The sequence below is a fragment of the Pelodiscus sinensis genome, chromosome 10 (genome assembly GCF_049634645.1).
Source record: "Pelodiscus sinensis isolate JC-2024 chromosome 10, ASM4963464v1, whole genome shotgun sequence".
Classification (NCBI taxonomy): Eukaryota; Metazoa; Chordata; order Testudines; family Trionychidae; genus Pelodiscus; species Pelodiscus sinensis.
In genome coordinates this window covers 32,629,328-32,648,353 of record NC_134720.1, presented here as the reverse complement: position 1 = coordinate 32,648,353, position 19,026 = coordinate 32,629,328, and the positions used below count along the sequence as shown (strand labels likewise).

The following is a 19,026-nucleotide window of genomic DNA, read 5'->3' as shown; positions in this document are numbered from 1 at the left end:
GCCCAGTTCATGAAGCCTGGCTTCATAGGTCATGTTCTCTAGACCTTTAATCATTCTTGTCGCTCTTCTCTGTACCCTTTCCAATTTCTCCACATCTTTCTTGAAATGTGGCGCCCAGAACTGGACACAGTACTCCAGCTGAGGCCTAACTAGTGCAGAGTAGAGCGGCAGAATGACTTCACGAGTTTTGCTTACAACACACCTGTTGATACAACCTAGAATCATATTTGCTTTTTTTGCAACAGCATCACACTGTTGACTCATATTCAACTTGTGTTCCACTATGACCCCTAGATGACTTTCCGCCATGCTCCTTCCTAGACAGTCACTTCCCATCTTGTATGTATGGAACTGATTGTTCCTTCCTAAGTGGAGCACTTTGCATTTCTCTTTATTAAACCTCATCCTGTTTACCTCTGACCATTTCTCTAACTTGCTAAGGTCATTTTGAATTATGTCCCTATCCTCCAAAGAAGTTGCAACCCCACCCAGTTTGGTATCATCTGCAAACTTAATAAGCGTACTCTCTATCCCAATATCTACATCACTGATGAAGATATTGAACAGTACGGGTCCCAAAACAGACCCTTGAGGAACTCCACTTGTTATCCCTTTCCAGCAGGATTTAGAACCGTTAACAACAACTCTCTGACTACGGTTATCCAGCCAATTATGCACCCACCTTATCGTGGCCCTATCTAAGTTATATTTGCCTAGTTTATCAATAAGAATATCATGCGAGACCGTATCAAATGCCTTACTAAAGTCTAGGTATATGACATCCACCGCTTCTCCCTTATCCACAAGGCGCGTTATCCTATCAAAGAAAGCTATCAGATTAGTTTGGCATGACTTGTTCTTCACAAATCCATGCTGGCTATTCCCTATCACTTTATTACCTTCCAAGTGTTTGCATATGATTTCCTTAATTACCTGCTCCATTATCTTCCCTGGGACAGACATAAAACTGACCGGTCTGTAGTTTCCTGGGTTGTTCTTATTCCCCTTTTTATAGATGGGCACAATATTTGCCCTTTTCCAGTCTTCTGGAATCTCCCCTGTCTGCCATGATTTTTCAAAAATCATAGCTAAAGGCTCAGATACCTCCTCTATCAGCTCCTTGAGTATCCTGGGATGCATTTCATCAGGACCTGGTGACTTGCTGACATCTAACTTCCCTAAGTGATTTTTAACTTGTTCTTTGTGTATCCTATCTTCTAAACTTATCCTCTCTCTGCTTGTATTCACTACGTTAGGCACACCTCCAGACTTCTCGGTGAAGACCGAAACAAAGAAGTCATTGAGCATCTCTGCCATTTCCAAGTTTCCTGTTACTGCTTCTCCCTCCTCACTAAGCAGTGGGCCTACCCTGTCCTTGGTCTTCCTCTTGCTTTTAATGTATTTATAAAAGGTCTTCTTGTTTCCCTTTATGCCTGTAGCTAGTTTGAGCTCATTTTGTGCCTTTGCCTTTCTAATCTTGCCCCTGCATTCCCGTGTTGCTTGCCTATATTCATCCTTTGTTATTTGTCCTAGTTTCCATTTTTTATATGACTCCTTTTTTATTTTGAGATCATGCAAGATCTCCTTGTTAAGCCAAGCTGGTCTTTTGCCATATTTTCTATCTTTCCTACACAGCGGAATTGTTTGCTTTTGGGCCCTTAACAACGTCCCTTTGAAATACTTCCAACTCTCCTCAGTTGTTTTTCCCTTCGGTCTTGCTTCCCATGGGACCTTACCTACAAGTTCTCTGAGCTTATCATAATCTGCCTTCCTGAAATCCTTTACCTCAATTGTGCTGGTCTCCCTTCTACCTTTCCTTAAGATCATGAACTCTATTATTTCATGATCACTGTCCCCTATACTGTCCTCCACTTTCAAGTTCTCAACTAGTTCCTCCCTATTTGTTAAAACCAAATCCAGAACAGCTTCTCCTCTGGTAGCTTTTTCAACCTTCTGAAACAGAAAGTTGTCTCCAATGCAGTCCAGAAACTTATTGGATAGCCTCACCCTAGCTTTCACCCAGGTTGTGAAACACCCAACAGGCTGCCATCTTGAAGGGGTGTTATGGTCACTGAGGTCCAGACAGAAGAGGAGACTCCTGAACTTCCCCTTTAAATGCTGGAGCACACATTCCATGACCGTTCAGCACCTACCCAGTCTGGTGTTGAACTCTTCCTTGCTAGGGTCCTGGCTGCCCATGTAGGCCTTCATGAGCCAGGGGAGCAACGGGTAGCTTGCGTCACTCAGGATCACTATGTGAATGTCCACCTCCCCAGATCTGATGATGTGGTCAAGGAAAAAAGTGCTGTCGTGCAACTTTCGGAAGAGGCAGGGGTTCTGGAAGATGCACCTTTCCAGAACATCCAACATTGATGTTGGTGAAATTTCCCTTGTGATCCACGAGGGCCTGCAGCACCAGGGAGAAGTACTCCTTTTAGTTGATAAACTCTGAGACATGGTGGTTGGAGGCCAGAATGGGGATGTGAGTGCCATCTATGGGTCCCCCCAACACACACACACAGTTGGGGAAGCCTATGGCAGCAAAGCCATTGATGATGGTGTCCACATTGCCCAGAGTGATGACTCTCTGTAGTAGCATTTGGATGATGACCTTGGTTACCTGCATGAGCACAGCCCCGACTGTGTATTTCCCAACACTGAACTGGTTCCCGACTGAGTGGTAGCTCTCCGATGTGGCAGGTTTCCAGAAGGTGATGGCCATGTGCTTCTGCACGAGGACAGTGGGTCACAGTGAGGGCAGGGGTGAGCCACTCACAGAACTTGAGGGAAGGTGGCCTTCCACATATGGAAACTGTGCGGCCACTGCTGATCGTCCCATCCCTGCTGGATGATGTGGTCCCACCTCTCCGAGCTCATTTCCCTCTACCAGAATCAGTGTTCCATGGTGTCCAAGGGATTGAGGGACATGCACATCGGCAGTAGCACCAGAACCTGGGTGAGCAGGGCCTGTGGGCCAGGCTGAGTTGATCCTCCTCATCTTCATTCTCATTCTGCTGGAGCAATATGTGGGCAGTCTGAAAGTACTGCACCACGAGGCACAGCACGAGGCTCGTGAGCCTGGCATGGCTTTGCAGCAGCTCTGTCTCCCTGATGTCAGTGCTGTCGCATCCATGGGGGCAACCAGAGCACAAGAAAGCATGTGCCCACTGCATCCCTTTTCTGTCCTAAGGGGGCAGGCAGTGGAGGAGTGGTTTTGAGATGCGGCCATAGAGAGGAGCCCCTGAAAATATGAATTGCAGCTTGTCAGACCCAGCAGCCATAGGAAGTATCTGCCCTCCTGGTACCCTCTCCAGAGTGCTTCCAGGAGCTCTAAGTCTGAGGCAGGCTCCATTCAATATAGACACTATTTTGAACTAATTTGAACTAATTTCAAGGCTTCCCTGTAGTGGGAACATACTAGTATGAATTTAGGAATTAAATTGAATTTAGTAATTCAAAATACTTTCCTAGTATAGACATGGCCTGAGTGAATAAGGCAGACCATAATTGAGTTAACACAAGGACTGGAGATCAGGCCCTGTGCAGTATAACAAATACAGCCTGATTTAAATAAAGCCAAAAGGTACTTCCATAAGACCTTTCAAACATTGTCATAAAATCTGATCTCCCAAACTTGTTAATCAGTACAACAGATTCTCCAAAGACTTACAAAATGATTTCTAGATATTAATAACTTCAGTCGGGCATTAGATATATTACAGATTACAATTAATTGTTAGATTTGATAAGAAAGCAAACAAACTGCCCGGCAATATAAACATTAATCTGAATTCTTAGTTTGTGTCTTACATTAATATCAGTCATTCAGATTTGAATTACCGTATATACTCGAGTATAAGTCGACCCGAATATAAGCCGAGGCACCTAATTTTACCCCAAAGAACTGGGGAAAAAATATTGACTCGAGTATAAGCCTAGGGTAGGAAATGAGGCAGCTACTGGTAAATGTAAAAAATGAAGATAGATACCAATAAAATTACATGAATATTTATTTCAAAGAAAACCAATAACCTAGCTCTGTAAGTGCAAAAGGGGGTCAACAAAAACAATATGGTATCAAAAATACCATAACTTTAAAAGTACAACAACCTTAGCTCAATCAGCAACCAAGCTAACACACAAGAGCTAAAATCCTTCAAAACTGGAGTTCTCCTCCTCATCATCTGTATGTCCAAACAGAGCTTCAGCTGGTATGAGGTTATCAGCATAGACATTGTCATCATCACTGAGTTCACAGTCATCACCATCACTGCTGTCGTTCTCATACAAAGGGCTGTCTTCACTGCCATCCATAGCATTACTAATGCCACATTTCTTGAAGGTGCGTTGCACCAGGTCCTCCGGAATCTCTTCCCATGCATCACGAACCCACTGTGCTATCAATTCTATGTCTGGCTTCCTCAGATTTCCAACTTTTGTCAGTCGAGCTTGACCAGATGACATCCATTCATGCCACATCTTTCGCACACGGTCTTTGAAAGGTTTATTTAAACACACATCTAGGGGCTGCAATACAGATGTAAGCCCACCTGGAATAACTGCCAAAGTAACTTGAGAAGACTTTGCCAATTTTTTTATGTCATCAGATGTGTGGGCTCTGAACATATCCCAAACTAGCAATGATGGTTTTTTCTTTAAGGTTGCTCCTGGTCGTCCGTTCCAAATTTCTTCCAGCCATTTTTTTGTTCTGTCTTCATCCATCCAGCCTTTAATATGTGCACGCACTATAATTCGTGGTGGGAATTTGACCTTTTTAGGCAAGGTCTTTCTTTTAAAAATAATGACAGGCCGCAGCTTAGTTCCATTAGCCAAACATGACAGAATGACTGTGAAATGGTTTTTTTCATTTCCTGTGGTTCTTAGTAAAATAGTTTTGTCTCCCAAACTTGCCACAGTTCTGTTGCTTGGAAGATCAAAGGTCATAGGCGTTTCATCCATATTCCCAATATCTCCCAGGTCATAGTTATGGATCCTTCTTTGTTTTATGATGAATGAATGGAATGACACCACTTTTTCATCAAGGTCTTTTGGCAGCTTCTGTGAAATCTTCGTTCTTTGCCGCAAACATAGGGCAAACCTATTCATGAAGCGGGTACACCATCCTGCTGATGCAACAAAATTTTCAATGCCTGGTGCTTTAAATTTGTCATCTTTAGCCATTTGAAGGGCATGTAAGCGAATTCCCATGCGTGTTACACAGTAACCATTTTGACGACACTCCATAACCCATTTATGCAATTCAGTCTCTAGAGCCCCATATGAAGTCGTTAAACCACGTTGAGCTTTTTTTGCCTTTGGAATCTTTTCCAAGTCAGCTTTCATTTTCCGCCACTCCCTTACTTGTTTTTCGTCAACACTAAATTCCCTACTTGCAATACTGTTATTGCTTTCTTCTGCTCTTGACACAACCTTAAGTTTTAAACCAGCTTCGTATGACCTGCGTTTTTGTTTTGGTCCAGGATTAGAAGTACCAATATTGGGAATCCATTTCTAACAGGATAAAAAAAAGAATTTTTATGATGGGGGGACGCCAGTCCCCGTCCCTCCTTTTTGACCCCTCTTACTTCTCATAAGCCCCACTCCTTATAGAATCCACCCACTCCATCCCCTGTATTCCACATATTGTGTAAGGAGTATACAGCTCAGCGTCATAAGTTGAGAGAGATTGTATATTAATTAATGATCATCTAATAGATCTCACTGGACAATAAACTTTACATGCAGGGTTTTACCTTTTAGGACAAATTCAGTGCAAGTGCTTAAGATTTCTTGGTAGGAGAAATAAATAAATAAATACCGGTAATGTTAAATATTAGAAGATCACAACACAGTCCTCAAAGTCCTCCCGCCAATCCAATGAGCCCCTGAAGGGCCGCCTGCAAGAAAGCGCCCAGCACTAGCTCACGCGGCTAGACCCGGGGCGAGGCCACTGGCTCCGAGCAGCACGTGCGGGCGCACCCGCAACCCAAGCGGCCGGCAGAGGCTCCGAGTGCCCCGCGCAGCAACGGCCCCCGACACATGGAGCCCAGCCCGCTCCCGGCAGCGCCCCCCGCCCCGAGCGCCTCGGTTACCGGGGCCGGAGCTCCGGGCTCACGCGGCTAGACCCGGGGAGAGGCCGCTGGCTCCGAGCAGCACGTGCGGGCGCACCCGCAACCCAAGCGGCCGGCAGAGGCTCCGAGCGCCCCGCGCAGCGCCGGCCCCCGACACATGGAGCCCAGCCCGCTCCCGGCAGCGCCCCCCCGCCCCGAGCGCCTCGGTTACCGGGGCCGGAGCTCCGGGCTCACGCGGCTAGACCTGGCCGGCGGCAGAGACGCGCTGAGCCCGCCCGCCTCAGTTCTCGAGATGCTGACTCGAGTATAAGCCGAGGGGGGCATTTTTCAGCACAAAAACTGTGCTGAAAAACTCGGCTTATACTCGAGTATATACGGTAGATATTCCTGTGTTACTGCTGGCCACATTAGCCAAGATCAGAGTAGAATTGGGACTATCATGAAATACTAGAAATACTTTTGATCTCATAAAGTCAGATTTTTATGCCTTACAGTTTAGTGATATCTTACTTTACAAATAGTCTAGTTGAAGCCAATACTACTAACCCCTTCTTCAACTCCCTTAAATGGGTCTAGGAAGGGGCAGTGGTTGGCTTCCCACTGGTAAGATGTAGGAGCCTCAAACTCCCTTTTACTGAGCTCCCATAAGGGGTGTTTTCCTTCAAATCTTTTACCAATCCATTTTATCTGATGACAGTATCCTTTCCATATCAAATATCTGCACTGGATGTCTGCCACAGATTTTATGTATTAAGCTGAGACTTTATAACCTATGCTCTCTACTCCTCTTCCCCTACTGGATCCCTAACCATCTGTAGGAGAAGGCATAAAAACCCAGTCCACCACATCCAATTTCCCCTTCTCTCAACCTGCTGTAAGGCAGCCCTTAAAGGGGCAATACCATTTTTCTTTCATCTAGCCGAACAAAGACCCACTCACAGGAAGGTTGCAGTGGGCACACTTTACCTTACCAATAGGTTTATCCAATAGCTCTGCTTTTTGAGAGGATGAATTATATGTAAAGCAGTTAGGAATTGAGTGTCTTTTCACATACACAGGGTATGTCTACACTTGATTCTTCTTTCAAGAGAGGAATGCAAATACAGATGAATGAAATTGCAAATGAAGCGTGGATTTGAATTTCCCGTGCTTCATTTGCATAATCACGTCCGGGCGCTATTTCAAAATACCCTATTTAGAAAAAAGAAACGCTGTCTAGACGTGGTTATTTCGAAAGAAAACCCAAATTTCAAAATTACTCTTAAACCTCATTTTATAAGGAGTAAGGGTAATTTCGAAAGAAGGTTTTCTTTCAAAATAACCACGTCTAGACAGTGATTCTTTTTTCGAAATAGGGTCCAGATGCAATTATGCAAATGAAGGGCAGGAAATTCAAATCCGTGCTTCATTTGCAATTTTGCTCGTCTGTATTTGCATTCCTCTCTCGAAAGTGGAATGCAATGTAAACATACCCAGAGACAATCCAGTCAACTTGCCATTGTAAATGCTACTTGCCTATCAAAATGAACATTAAATAAGAATGGAAACATATTTTATTTATAAAGCCAATCGTTACATTGACTGGTTTGTTCTTCCTGCTGCATACACAGTGTGGATTAGCTTTAGGGGCTCAATTCCATAGCTCTTATTCATTTGATCCCACTTAGTAGGAGTTCTGCTTATGCAGGGAGCTTAAGAGTAAGTACAAAAAGGAGTAATGCACATGTGTCCAAAGCAATAATAGGTCACTAAGTTACTAATTAAAAGAAATCTGATCAAATAATAGAAACCTGAATTTCTTAAGACTCTGTTTCCAAAGGTGGCTGCATATAAAGTACTGTGCCTCTGAATTGCTTTTTTTCATGAAGTCGTATAGATCAGTATTTTAAAGGGTGATACTAATTATGTTAGAGTTTCAATGAGGAATATCTGGCAAGAAGTAGGAATCAGGCAGCATATTGGTATTTATCACACTGGGTTTCTGTGGTAGTCAGAATTCTCAAGCCAGTTGAGGGATGAAGTGCCATAGGGGAACCAATTTTTCTTACTTTGAAATTCAGATATGTTAACAAAAATTAATACTTTGTACTTATGTAAGATCTTTCACATGAAGGATTGATTTTTAAAATTGTTTTGAGGGTTAGTAATTACAGCTAGTAGAACTCATTTTTGCCCCCTTCTAGTTCTAGACCAACTGTAGTAAGAATGGGAAGGATGCATGCTACAATGCTGAAGTAATTAACTCTGCTGTCAGTTTGTTTTACTAGCAGGAAACCAATTTCTGAAATGATGGAAGCCATTTCAGGTTTTCACTGTGCATTATTTCTTTCTCCCAGGACATTAATACTGTTTTAGGTGCTGCAGATCATCCAAGATTCCGCTGTAATATCAGGTGGCTCTTTTAAAAATGTACAGCACCTCCAAATGGTCTTATATAATAGATACATTAATTAGCATAAGGAGAGTGGCAGGGGGAGGGTTGATCCCTGATGTAGTGCAATGTTTGTAGCTTCTAGCCACAAACCATAAACAATAGGAGGTATCTGGGAAGGTTAAATTAGAAAAGCTATTGAGTGAGAATGGTTTCAGAAAGCAATTTTTACCTGAAGTTCTCATAAATAATGAAATAGACACTCGTTTAAAGCTTTAGTGGATGGAAACCTTCTGCACTGAAATCTAAGGGTTGATCCGGTAGCCTCATATCCTTAATACTATTAGTGTAAAATCAGACTAATATTAGACTAATAGGTCTTAACTTACCTCACAGAAGTCTTGTGAAAATGAGTTAATCATACAGCCCTGCAAACATGTGAAGTGCTATTTAAGTGCTAAGCATTAGTGGACATGGCCTGATCTTCCTCCCACTAGTGCCATGGCCAGAGAATATTCTGCATTTATTTCAATGGTGGCAGGATGAATATCCTGGAGCCTGGATCCAGCTTGTTGTTAGATGTATAAATGTGTAATGTATAAATTGTGGGGAAAACTGTCATTTAACTCAAGTCACATCTTTTTTAAAAAAGCAGAAAAAAATGCAAGTGTTAATTACAAACCAAACAGAAAAAGTCAGAGTTATATGCAATAGCATATATAGAAATAAAGGCAAGGTTTAAAATAATTTGGGAAGATTAAAAATAAAAAATACAGTAAAAAAACTGAAAAATTTGAACTAGTAAGCCAAATGCTGATCAACCCCCTGATGCCCTGCAAAGACTTTTGCATGTGCTTCACTTTATGCCCTCTGAAGTAATCCTATCAAAGTCCATAGTCCTAGTGCATTTGCATGTGCTTTACAGGATCAGAGCATTTATGCATATATTCTATCCCATTCCTTTTCTTCATGCCTAATCTTTGTCTCTTTTGTTAATAAACTATTTAAGAACGAGTAACAGTAAGAGTAGCAACTGGAGTCATTCTCTTCCTATGGGTATGTTCAGCACCTAGTTTAATGTGGCCCCAATGTAATTACCACAATTTTATAGATTTATGTCTTTTACTTACATTCCAATTAATGATATATTGAGATAAGTCTCATAGGCCTGGTCTACACTAAAACCTTAGTCTGAAATAAGCCCCCGAAGGTCCATTTTGTAAGTGTTGCATCCATACTATCTAGCACATTATTCCAAAATAAGGGGCTGCAGAATTCAAACTCTGTAGTCCTACTTTTCATGAGGAATAACGCTATTCCCGAACTTGTAAGTCCGAAATAACATTAGTGTGGACACTCCGGTGCTGCTAATTCAAACTAATTGGCCTCGAGGAGGCCTCCCGCAGCTCTCCAGAGTGCTTCCTGGGGTTCTGAGTCCAAGGCAGCACGGCCACATTAATGGAGCCTGCCTCAGACTACATGCGATTTTTACTCATGGTGAGGACACGGAACTTTGAATTTGCAAAATCGGGTGCCCAGAAGTCAAACTTAGTACATTCAAAATAATCTCCTAGGGTAGACATGGCCAAAAAAATACTAAGGTCTGGTTCCTGCAGTTGATTATACACAGGTGCAGGTGTGCGCACATATACAATCATCTGAAGGATCAAGTCTCAAATAATTTGCTAACACACACAGACGATTAACAGAATGTTAATGAATCAATTATGTGGAAGCAAATTCTGCTCTGGTCAGCATGACAAAGCTTCTGTACCACTAAGCCTGGCCTAGCAGTGGATAGGCCTTGTTGTACTCACCCATTTACACTAGTACATAAAATAATGGGGAGCAAGTCTGGCCCACTGAGTTGTTGATTTCATTTGCCTCATTACAGATGAAATAATCAGTACTGCCAAGATAAAATACTGACATAGTTTTGAAACTCATAGCATTCCTGACAAATGGTGATGACTAATCCTGGAAACAGGAAAAAAGCATCACAGTGAAATAAAGGTAATTACTTACAACCTTTGTATTTCCTAATGGATACTTCAACAAGTAAACTTTTGGAGTTACAATTATTTATTTTCTGAAATTAGAGAGACCACTGGTAACATTTAATAATTGTTGTAAAATGAACTGACACTTCATGTCTCCATAGAATTTGTGTTTAATATGAGTAATTAAAGATGTCATTGCTTATAGTTTTATATAATTAATGTAATATGAAATGTGCATTCATCCATATCTAAATTTAAAAAACCTTATTTATTCAGCAATTATCAAAATTATCTGGTTATCCATGTCTCTGATGATGTGCTTTTAATTCTGTCATAAAATTAAGGGTACCAAAAGAGTCTCCATATTAAAAAATATTTAAAATTGTAAGTTCTGAAGAAATGTTTGATTGGAACTAGCTGTATATAAAAGTTTACATTTCCAATGAATACTTTTGGAGCTTCATTTCTGTCAGGAATTGACTGATGCTGTGAAGCTTAAATCAGTGAAATATAAACTAGCTGGTTTTTAACTTAGGCGCATTAACCCATTTATGATTTATTTAAAATTGTACTTAGTGCCTCATATAATATATGGACATATAAAGGCTCGACACTATAAATGAAAAAACAAGCTACCTTCTTTATTTGTATAGAACTAGACATGTCTTGAATGATTAGACAGCATGGAAGTATAAACAGTATTTATTATGTTTGATCATTTGCATATATTTTATAAAGGATTCTGCAAGAAAGCTTTTACTTCATATTGTGAAACAGATGCAGCAATTAGGATTTTGCAGAAAAAGCCAACTGTTTAGAAATATTCTAATCTCTTTTCCAACTTTTTTCCTTTGAAAGTAACCAGATATGCATTTTAAGAGACAGCACTCCAAACGTAAAGGATTCTGTGATGTATAATTTTCTGCATACACTGTAAATGTACATTGAAACCTGAGTACTAGCTTCAAGATGAAAATGAAAAGATACTTTCTGCATTTGTTTACTTAGGCATCTAGGATCTGATTCTGCAAGGTGCTGAGCCTCCTCAACTCTAATTGAATTCTGTAGCAGTTGAGAACATACAGCACCTTGCTGGAACCAGACTTGTAACAATAGCATAAAAAGCAGTAGTTGTCATAGACCTGGAACGTAGGGGTGCTGATCAATATGTTGGGATTCTGATCAATTATTAATTTAAGGCTGGTGTTACTTAGGCTAGTGATGAGAGTGTATGTTTTCAATGTTCACTTTGACCATTGCAGCTATACTGCAACTGCAAATTAAGTGGGCTACGTATTGTACAGTAAATATATATAAGAGATATATTGCAAGGGGGAAAGTTACTCATTTCTTTCAACAAATTTAGATCTGGTGAAAAGCATCAGCATAGCAGCTCTGAAAATTGAAGTCCTCTGTGCACAGAACAGGTACAGTGCAGACAAAACTGTTTAAGCTTCAAGCATGCATTTAAGGGACTACATGACAGGGGGCAACATTAGGTCAGTCTTCAATGTCTATTCAGTCCTTGGCATCTCTACAAGGGCTGTCATCAAAAGTGCCAATTAGAGTCAACTGGGATAGTGATTTGTTTTGTTTTATTTATTTCTTTACTGAGGACATCTGTTCACTAGGAAATGCAGCAAAACTATTATTTTCATTTCATGGACACCACATCAATCATCAGTTGGTAACAACTACTCAATCTAGAGTACAATCTAGAGGTGGATATTTAAATTTTAAATATTTTTATTCTTTTGCCATCCATCTCACCTGTATTGAGCTCAGTATTTTGAGTGTTGAAAAGGAAACTGAAGGAAAGATAATCTCCTATGCAAAGATTGGAGTACATGATTAAGTTATTTCTGTTGGCCAGCACCCAGACTTAACTAGGCCCAATTTACAAGTAGATACCTCCACTGGAAAAACAGCACTTCTTCTAGGGCTTGTCTTTTAGACTGAACAAACTTTTAATCCACTATGGTTTAATAGACCTACAATAGGCCCCCAATTTTGCACCAGGAAAGAGACAGGATTGATCAGGTCGGTGGTACTCAACCTTTTTGGCCCACAGTACACCCCACTCAAGGCAGATTTTTCTGTGGACTACCAGCCAACCACCCATGATGACAAAATGAGTGCAGTAGGGGGTGGTGGGTCTGGCCAGGAGGTAGGTACAGGAGCAGGCTGAGCACGAGGTTCTGGGTGGGAGGTGAGATGCAGGAGTGGGGTGGGAGTTGATGGAGGGAGGGTGCTGGAGCAAGGTGGGAGTGCATGGTCTTGGCATGAGGAGGATGTGTGAGGGAGATGGGGGTGCAGGGTCTGGGCTGCTCCCAGGCACTCTTCCCAGGCACTGTCCCCTGCTATTCCCATTGGCTATGATTCCAGCCAAAGAAAGCAGCAGGAAAAGCCTCCAAGCAAGCAGTCTCCTGTGCTGCCATTCCTCCACCTGGAGCAAAAGGAAGAGGCTGCATGCAAAACCACTTCCTTCCCCCACAAGTTGGATCCAGCCCATGAGGTTCCCTCCCCCTTAGTGGTAAGCTGGTGCTAGCATTCCAACCTTGCCGGGAGGTGGAGGGCTGGGGGGCCGAAGCACCAGCGCAGACTCCCAGCTGCAGGGGAGAAGCCCCAAGCCCATGACCCACCTGCAAGGTGCTGGGGAAGGGAGGAGAACTCTGTGTGCAGAGGTTAGGCAGAAGGACTACTAGGAGGGCTCCAGCCCCCTCCAGTTAACCGTCATCAGTAGGCCTTACCCATTAAGGATGAGGCTTATTGGTTAACTGGTTAACCTTTCACATCTCTACTGCATAGTGGGACTTGTTTAATATATTTAGCTTGATAAAAAGAGGATGAGATGGGAGACATATTAGTCTTTAAAAATTATCATTATCAGTTTTTATATCACATAAAATTTTGTGATGAGGATTAAAGTTCTGCTTTTTAAATGAGTCCATCCTTATGATTTTTAAAAAATGCAATAATTTTCTAAAAGTGCCTGACAGGCACTTCTAACTGCATTAACCAAGTTGGACTGAAACAGCAAAGCTTTTTAATGAAACCCTGAACTGCAGATTAAATAGGTGTGAGTACATTTCCTAACTGCCTGTTTAGAGTGCAGGTTCAATTCTGTTTCCACTGAAAAGGAGTTTGGCTGCTCACTTTAATGGGATCTGAAGTATGTCCTTAGTTATTTCTGTTCTACTCCCACAGGCATCAGGCTGCACTGTAAGCTTTACTCTGAATAACTCTCACGGACTTTCATTAAACTATACAGAATTAATCTAACATGGCTACTCTCCCTGAGAATGCAAATATTTAAATATTTGATGACCCAAATATTTAAATATTTTCTAATCAATGGGATTTTCTTCACTGATGACCAGATTATAACACTTTAAGGTTTTCCTTAGCTTAGCTTGACAAAAACATATTGCAAATCCCAATGGGGTTAATCTTTCAACTGAAACACTGTGTTTTTAAACATTGTACTAAAACATAAAGATAATAATAGAATTTACCCCTTTTTCATTAATATTTTAATCCTCAGAATATTTTCTGCCCATGGATTATTTCTCAGAAAATACAATGAAAATTCTCTAATGACTCCCTTCAAGATGGAAAACAGATGCTTTTTTACAGATTTTGCATATTTTTTAAAAAATGGATGACTAAGCAATGCTGCATTTCTTGTGTTCCTTCAACACACCAGTATTTCCATTCACAACACACAAGTCACTTGATGTGAGAGGGGACTGCAGAATCAAACCCAGTTTTTAAATGGCAATCATGTCAATATTTTCCTCCTTTAGGTTTCTCATAACTGTAAAAAGAAACTGCTTTTAGAGACATTTTAACTTACAAAGGAATATCCTCATGGTGCTCCAGCATTTTAAATTTCTTACTAAGATACTGATGCTGATGCTGTTGAAGTCAATAAGATCCCTGCCATTCACCAGAATGAACAAGATTGATTTATGTTTTTTGCAACTTTACTTCTTTTTAGGATCATCTCTATTGCCATATTTTGGAATATGGAAACAGGACTGGGCTCACCTCTATCATGATCTGATTGTTAATTACAGTACTTTGGGACATCTTCCTTGCTTAGCATTATCAAACAGGAGTGAAGAAATGCTTTTGCAAGTATTTTTAGTAAACATTTGAAAGAGAAATGCAATTTGAAACATAAGTATTCAAAAAATAAAAAAAGTTCTTGACCTATCCAGAAAGCCTTTCTTGCATTTGTGCTCAGTTATTTGTAAAATAAGGCAACATATGACAAATTTCTAGTTAGCTAGTTTTGCATCTTTGTAAGAACTGAATCCACAAGCACCTGATCTTGTTAGATATTTAAGGGTGACACATTGCTATGGCTGTTTGGAAGTGACAAAAGCCTCTTTCTGTACATTAATAATACCAGTTTCTTATATAGTGTTGTTCGTCAGTAGCTGTGAGAGTGCTTTACAAAGTGTACCTTACATTATCCTCATTTTACAGATGGGGAAACTGAGGTACAGACACAGTAGCCTCTCCAAGGTTACCCAGAAAGCCGGTGACAGTTCCAAGAACAGAAACCAGAATTCCTGAATTGTTCTGTGAACTAGGCCACACTGTTTCCCTCATTAATATATGTACAGTATATACAATATATATTCACATGTATGTGGATAATATATATGATGGATATAGTTCCATTGTTCTTCTTTCTTTTTACATACTGTTATTCTGTTGATGACACAACTCAAATTCATAAAAGCTGAGTAGTTTTTTCAGAATATTCTTTTCCAGTATATTTCAACTTTATTTTGCTTCACAACTTTTTTCTAAAGCAATCTGTCTTGAAACCAATGGCAGAGAAATGTATTTATACAGTGACTAACCTTTCATGGAATTTATCTTCATCCATGAGGGGATGCTTCATTTATGGAGTTATTCCTCCTTTCTCTGCTCATGGGGATAAATGTCATAAATAACATTACATCTGGTATAGATCTCAATACATCACCTCCCTGGAAAGATGCTCAGCAGAAGGATATAATTAACACTCTATGTATAGGGGGCTTTGGTTTTCTTTTCTTTCCTTTTTTGAAAATAGGATGACTACATTATTAGAGCCCTGCAAATCCATGGATATCCACAAGTATCCGCATCTGCGGCTCATTTTTTGCAGCTACAGATGCGGATGTAGATACATTTTGTATCTAGAACTCTGCAAATTTGTGGATATCTGCTTTATATCCTTGGGTATCTGCATTCATGGATATGGATATGGATATCTGTGGCTCATTTTTGCAGATACAGATACAAATTTTGTATTTCTGTGGGATTCTCCATATTATTAACTAGTGAATGAGCCACAAATCCAGCTGATCAAGCTCTAATTAGAGCCCAAAAGAATTTTACTACTCACTTAAATGAGAGCAGGATAGGGCCCAAGGTCTTGGTGAGGACCAAAAAAAAAGCATTTGTGAATTGTACATAGATGAAGTATTTTGTGAGACTTTCTGTGGGGCATTTTTCAAATAAGCAGCATCCCTGTGACTCTGAGCTTTCTATAATGCATATGTGTTGTAAATATGTCTAAAATTATAGCACATGCATGTGGATGCTACAAAAGTTGGGATCTAGTGCTACAACCAAAATCCAGTATTTTCCTCAAGTTAAATTCGCGTTATCAAAACACTTGTGATGTGGATCAGACTTTGTTTTCATTTCCTTACATTCCATCTTATTCCATTATGTTCCCTTTATATTACATTTTGTTCTGTCCTTCCCAAAGGATCAACCAGAAGAACAGGGTTGAAAACTGAGATCCAACACACACAATAGTCTCTTGCCTGTATTAAAGGGAAAGAGAATTATGCTGACTGCTCAATTTAATTTGTTGTTGACAAATGCAAGAAAATCAGCACCCAGTAGCCATAGGCAAGGCATAGTCAGTCCTTAACTAATAAGAAGCGTCCTCTCCATTGGAAGTACTGCTTAATATAAACTCTACAAACAAAAGGAAAAAATTAAGAAAGTCATTACCTTTTTTGGGTTTGGATTAGAACTGCACCTTATCGGGTAGGGTGTTCTGTTTACAATACTGAGCTTTTCCTTGTAGATAAAGACCTGTTCAGTATCCACATGGACTTACTTCTCACCCAGTAAAGTTTATAAAGAAATGGAACAGGCACCAGACGAAGATCATGTCTTTCTAGGTGTTAATGCACATGTAGTACAATAGGATCCCAATTCTATTGGGCCTGTGGGAGCTATTGCAAAACCAATATTTGTCAAAGCGATCACTAGGATTAACTTTTTTGGGAGGAGCCTGCATTGTTCTAATTCTTATAAATTGCGCAGTCATTTCAAAGCTTCTGAACAGAAATAACATTACACTCTGCTGCCTGTGTTTACCCTATGCCTACTCTCTCCCTAGCACAAAGTGACTGGCTTCTTGCAGTATTTACAAAACTGACCCAATCTATTAAAACCTGCTCTTCTACCTTGCCCCTCAGCCCTGGAGCAGAACATCAAGTTTGTCACACAGCAAATCACATTCTACCCTTTGCAAAGGTTTTGATCTGCCCGAAGATGGGCACAACAAGCAAGTTCTTGGTGTGAGAAACCCAAATTGATGTTTAGTGTGTCAGGTGTGTCCAACGGTGGACAGTATGCGGGTGTGCTCTGGTGCGTAGCTCCGGGGAGAGGTGTCTGAGCTGCAGCAAAAGCCAGCAGGGAGCTATTGAAAGAGCTGGCAGGTACCCTGGCTGCAATTGGACAGGACCTGTAAGAAATAGTAAGTTATTGTCACTACTGTGTGTGTCTAATTTAACGCCTGCTCCCTAGTAAACGGGATGGATGCGCTAGTCACCAGGCACTTCGCATGAAGACGAAAGGCCAGGAAGGTTAAGATGGGGGACAGGGCAGGGGCCTGCTCTGCGGCTGCAGCACGTTGCATCCTGGAGCGAACTGAACACATGTCAAAGTTTAGGCAGCGGCGGGGGAAAGTCGCCTCTGGGCAGCAGCCAGGCTGTCCGGCTCGCCAGGGAAACGAGCGGTGCAAAGCGGCGGCTTGCAGAAGAGCCTGCGAGTCCTTGTGGCGATGCTGCCGCGGGGGTCCCCGCCTCTGAGCAGCCTGGGGCCAGTGCCTCCTCTCTGGGCACCGGGGATTCCCTGCCTTCCCCAGCGGGGACCCGCCGCTCAGCTGCTGGCGACTCTGCCTCCCGCCCTGTCTGGCTCTGTGCGGGCGGCCGTGGCCAGGCTGGACACGGGCAGGACGATCTCTTTGGGGCTGTGCTGCTGCAGCTGCATGGACTCCTCGTAGGTGGGTAAGTACTTCACCTCCTCGTAGCTGGGCAGCTGCAGGAAGACCGGGGAGCTCATGGGCAGCAGCGGCGGCTCCGGCTCGCCCGGGTAGCGGCTGCTGCTGCCGCTGCCGCTGCTGCTGTCCAGCAGGGAGTCCTGCGAGGTGGCCGCGGTCACGTTGAGCAGGGAGCCGGGGGAGTCCTGCTGGCGCGGCGGGCGGCTGTAGCGGCGGGGGCTGGGGCAGATGATGCGCTGCAGAAAGTAGCCGATGGCGAAGAGCACCAGCAGGATGAGCAGCCCCGAGAGCTTCCGCACGAACCAGCCCACGTTGTCCAGGAAGGTGTGAAAGGGCAGCTTGCAGCACTTGATCTCCGTGTAGGTGACGTTGCCGTAGTCACAGCAGCTCTCCCGCTCGCCGCAGGTCAGCTCCCCGCAGCTCCAGCGGCCCTGGCAGGGCTGCCACAGCAGAGCCGCCCCCAGCGCCAGCAGCCCCCCGGAGACGCTCTGCAGCATCCTCCCGCCCCGGCGCGCCCGCGCACAGCGGGGGGCGCTCACTTCGGGCCCCCCCTGCCGCCGCCCATCTCCAGCCTCCGCGCCCGGGGCCTCCCCCCGCCGCCCGGCCCGCGCTGCCGCTCGCGGGGCTGGCGTGGTGTGCACGCCCCGGCGGCTCCTTGCCCAGCTCTGCCCTGCGGGAGCGAGGGGCGCACAGCGGGCATGGTGCGCGGCGGAGTCCCGCGCGCCGCTGCCGAGCTGCAGGGGTTAATGGAGCGGCTCGGTTTGCATGCTCACTTTGCAGCACTTTAATCTTTATTAATATGTCTGTCGGCCCTTTCCTCTGTCAAACGGACAGCGCGTGCTTTGTAGGTTCCTAGGCTTAAGTGATTGGATTTCCCTGTGACGGTTATTTAAATTTACTTGCTGCTGGGATTCACTTACCATATTTCTGGTTTTATTTCTGATTAAAAATTGATGATAAGCATTTAGCTGATGTTAATGGGCTTAATGCAACTCTTCTTCCATTAGGGAGTTTGGAGGCAGTGATTTACTGGCTGTGTTCCTGCCTCGGCCAGCCAGGCCGGTGTCTTCTTAGGAGGGAAATAAACACCAGGGTCACCCTTTCTTTCTGGAGCACAAGAGAAGCATATGATCCAGGCAACTTTCTCAGCCATCTCTTAGGTTTCCTAGTCCAGGTCTATCCAGGGAGTTTCACACCCACCTTGAATAACAGAGACTATGCAGGCAGAAATCAATTCATTGTGCCACTAACAGGTCAGATCACAAACATTTCTGCGAC

At 42.8% G+C, this 19,026-nt stretch overlaps 1 protein-coding gene across 1 annotated transcript; it reads right to left on the bottom strand.

Annotated features, from left to right (window-relative positions):
• Positions 1-17,544: 17,544 nt before the first annotated feature.
• C10H3orf80 (chromosome 10 C3orf80 homolog) lies at positions 17,545-18,335 on the bottom strand. The gene has a single exon (XM_075937821.1). The coding sequence runs from the start codon at positions 18,243-18,245 to the stop codon at positions 17,628-17,630; it is 618 nt and encodes a 205-aa protein (XP_075793936.1). The 5' UTR covers positions 18,246-18,335; the 3' UTR covers positions 17,545-17,627.
• Positions 18,336-19,026: the final 691 nt, after the last annotated feature.

Bases quoted from the DNA above. Each gene is read 5' to 3' on its own strand.
- C10H3orf80 (XM_075937821.1), bottom strand. From the start codon at position 18,245: ATGCTGCAGAGCGTCTCCGGGGGGCTGCTGGCGCTGGGGGCGGCTCTG.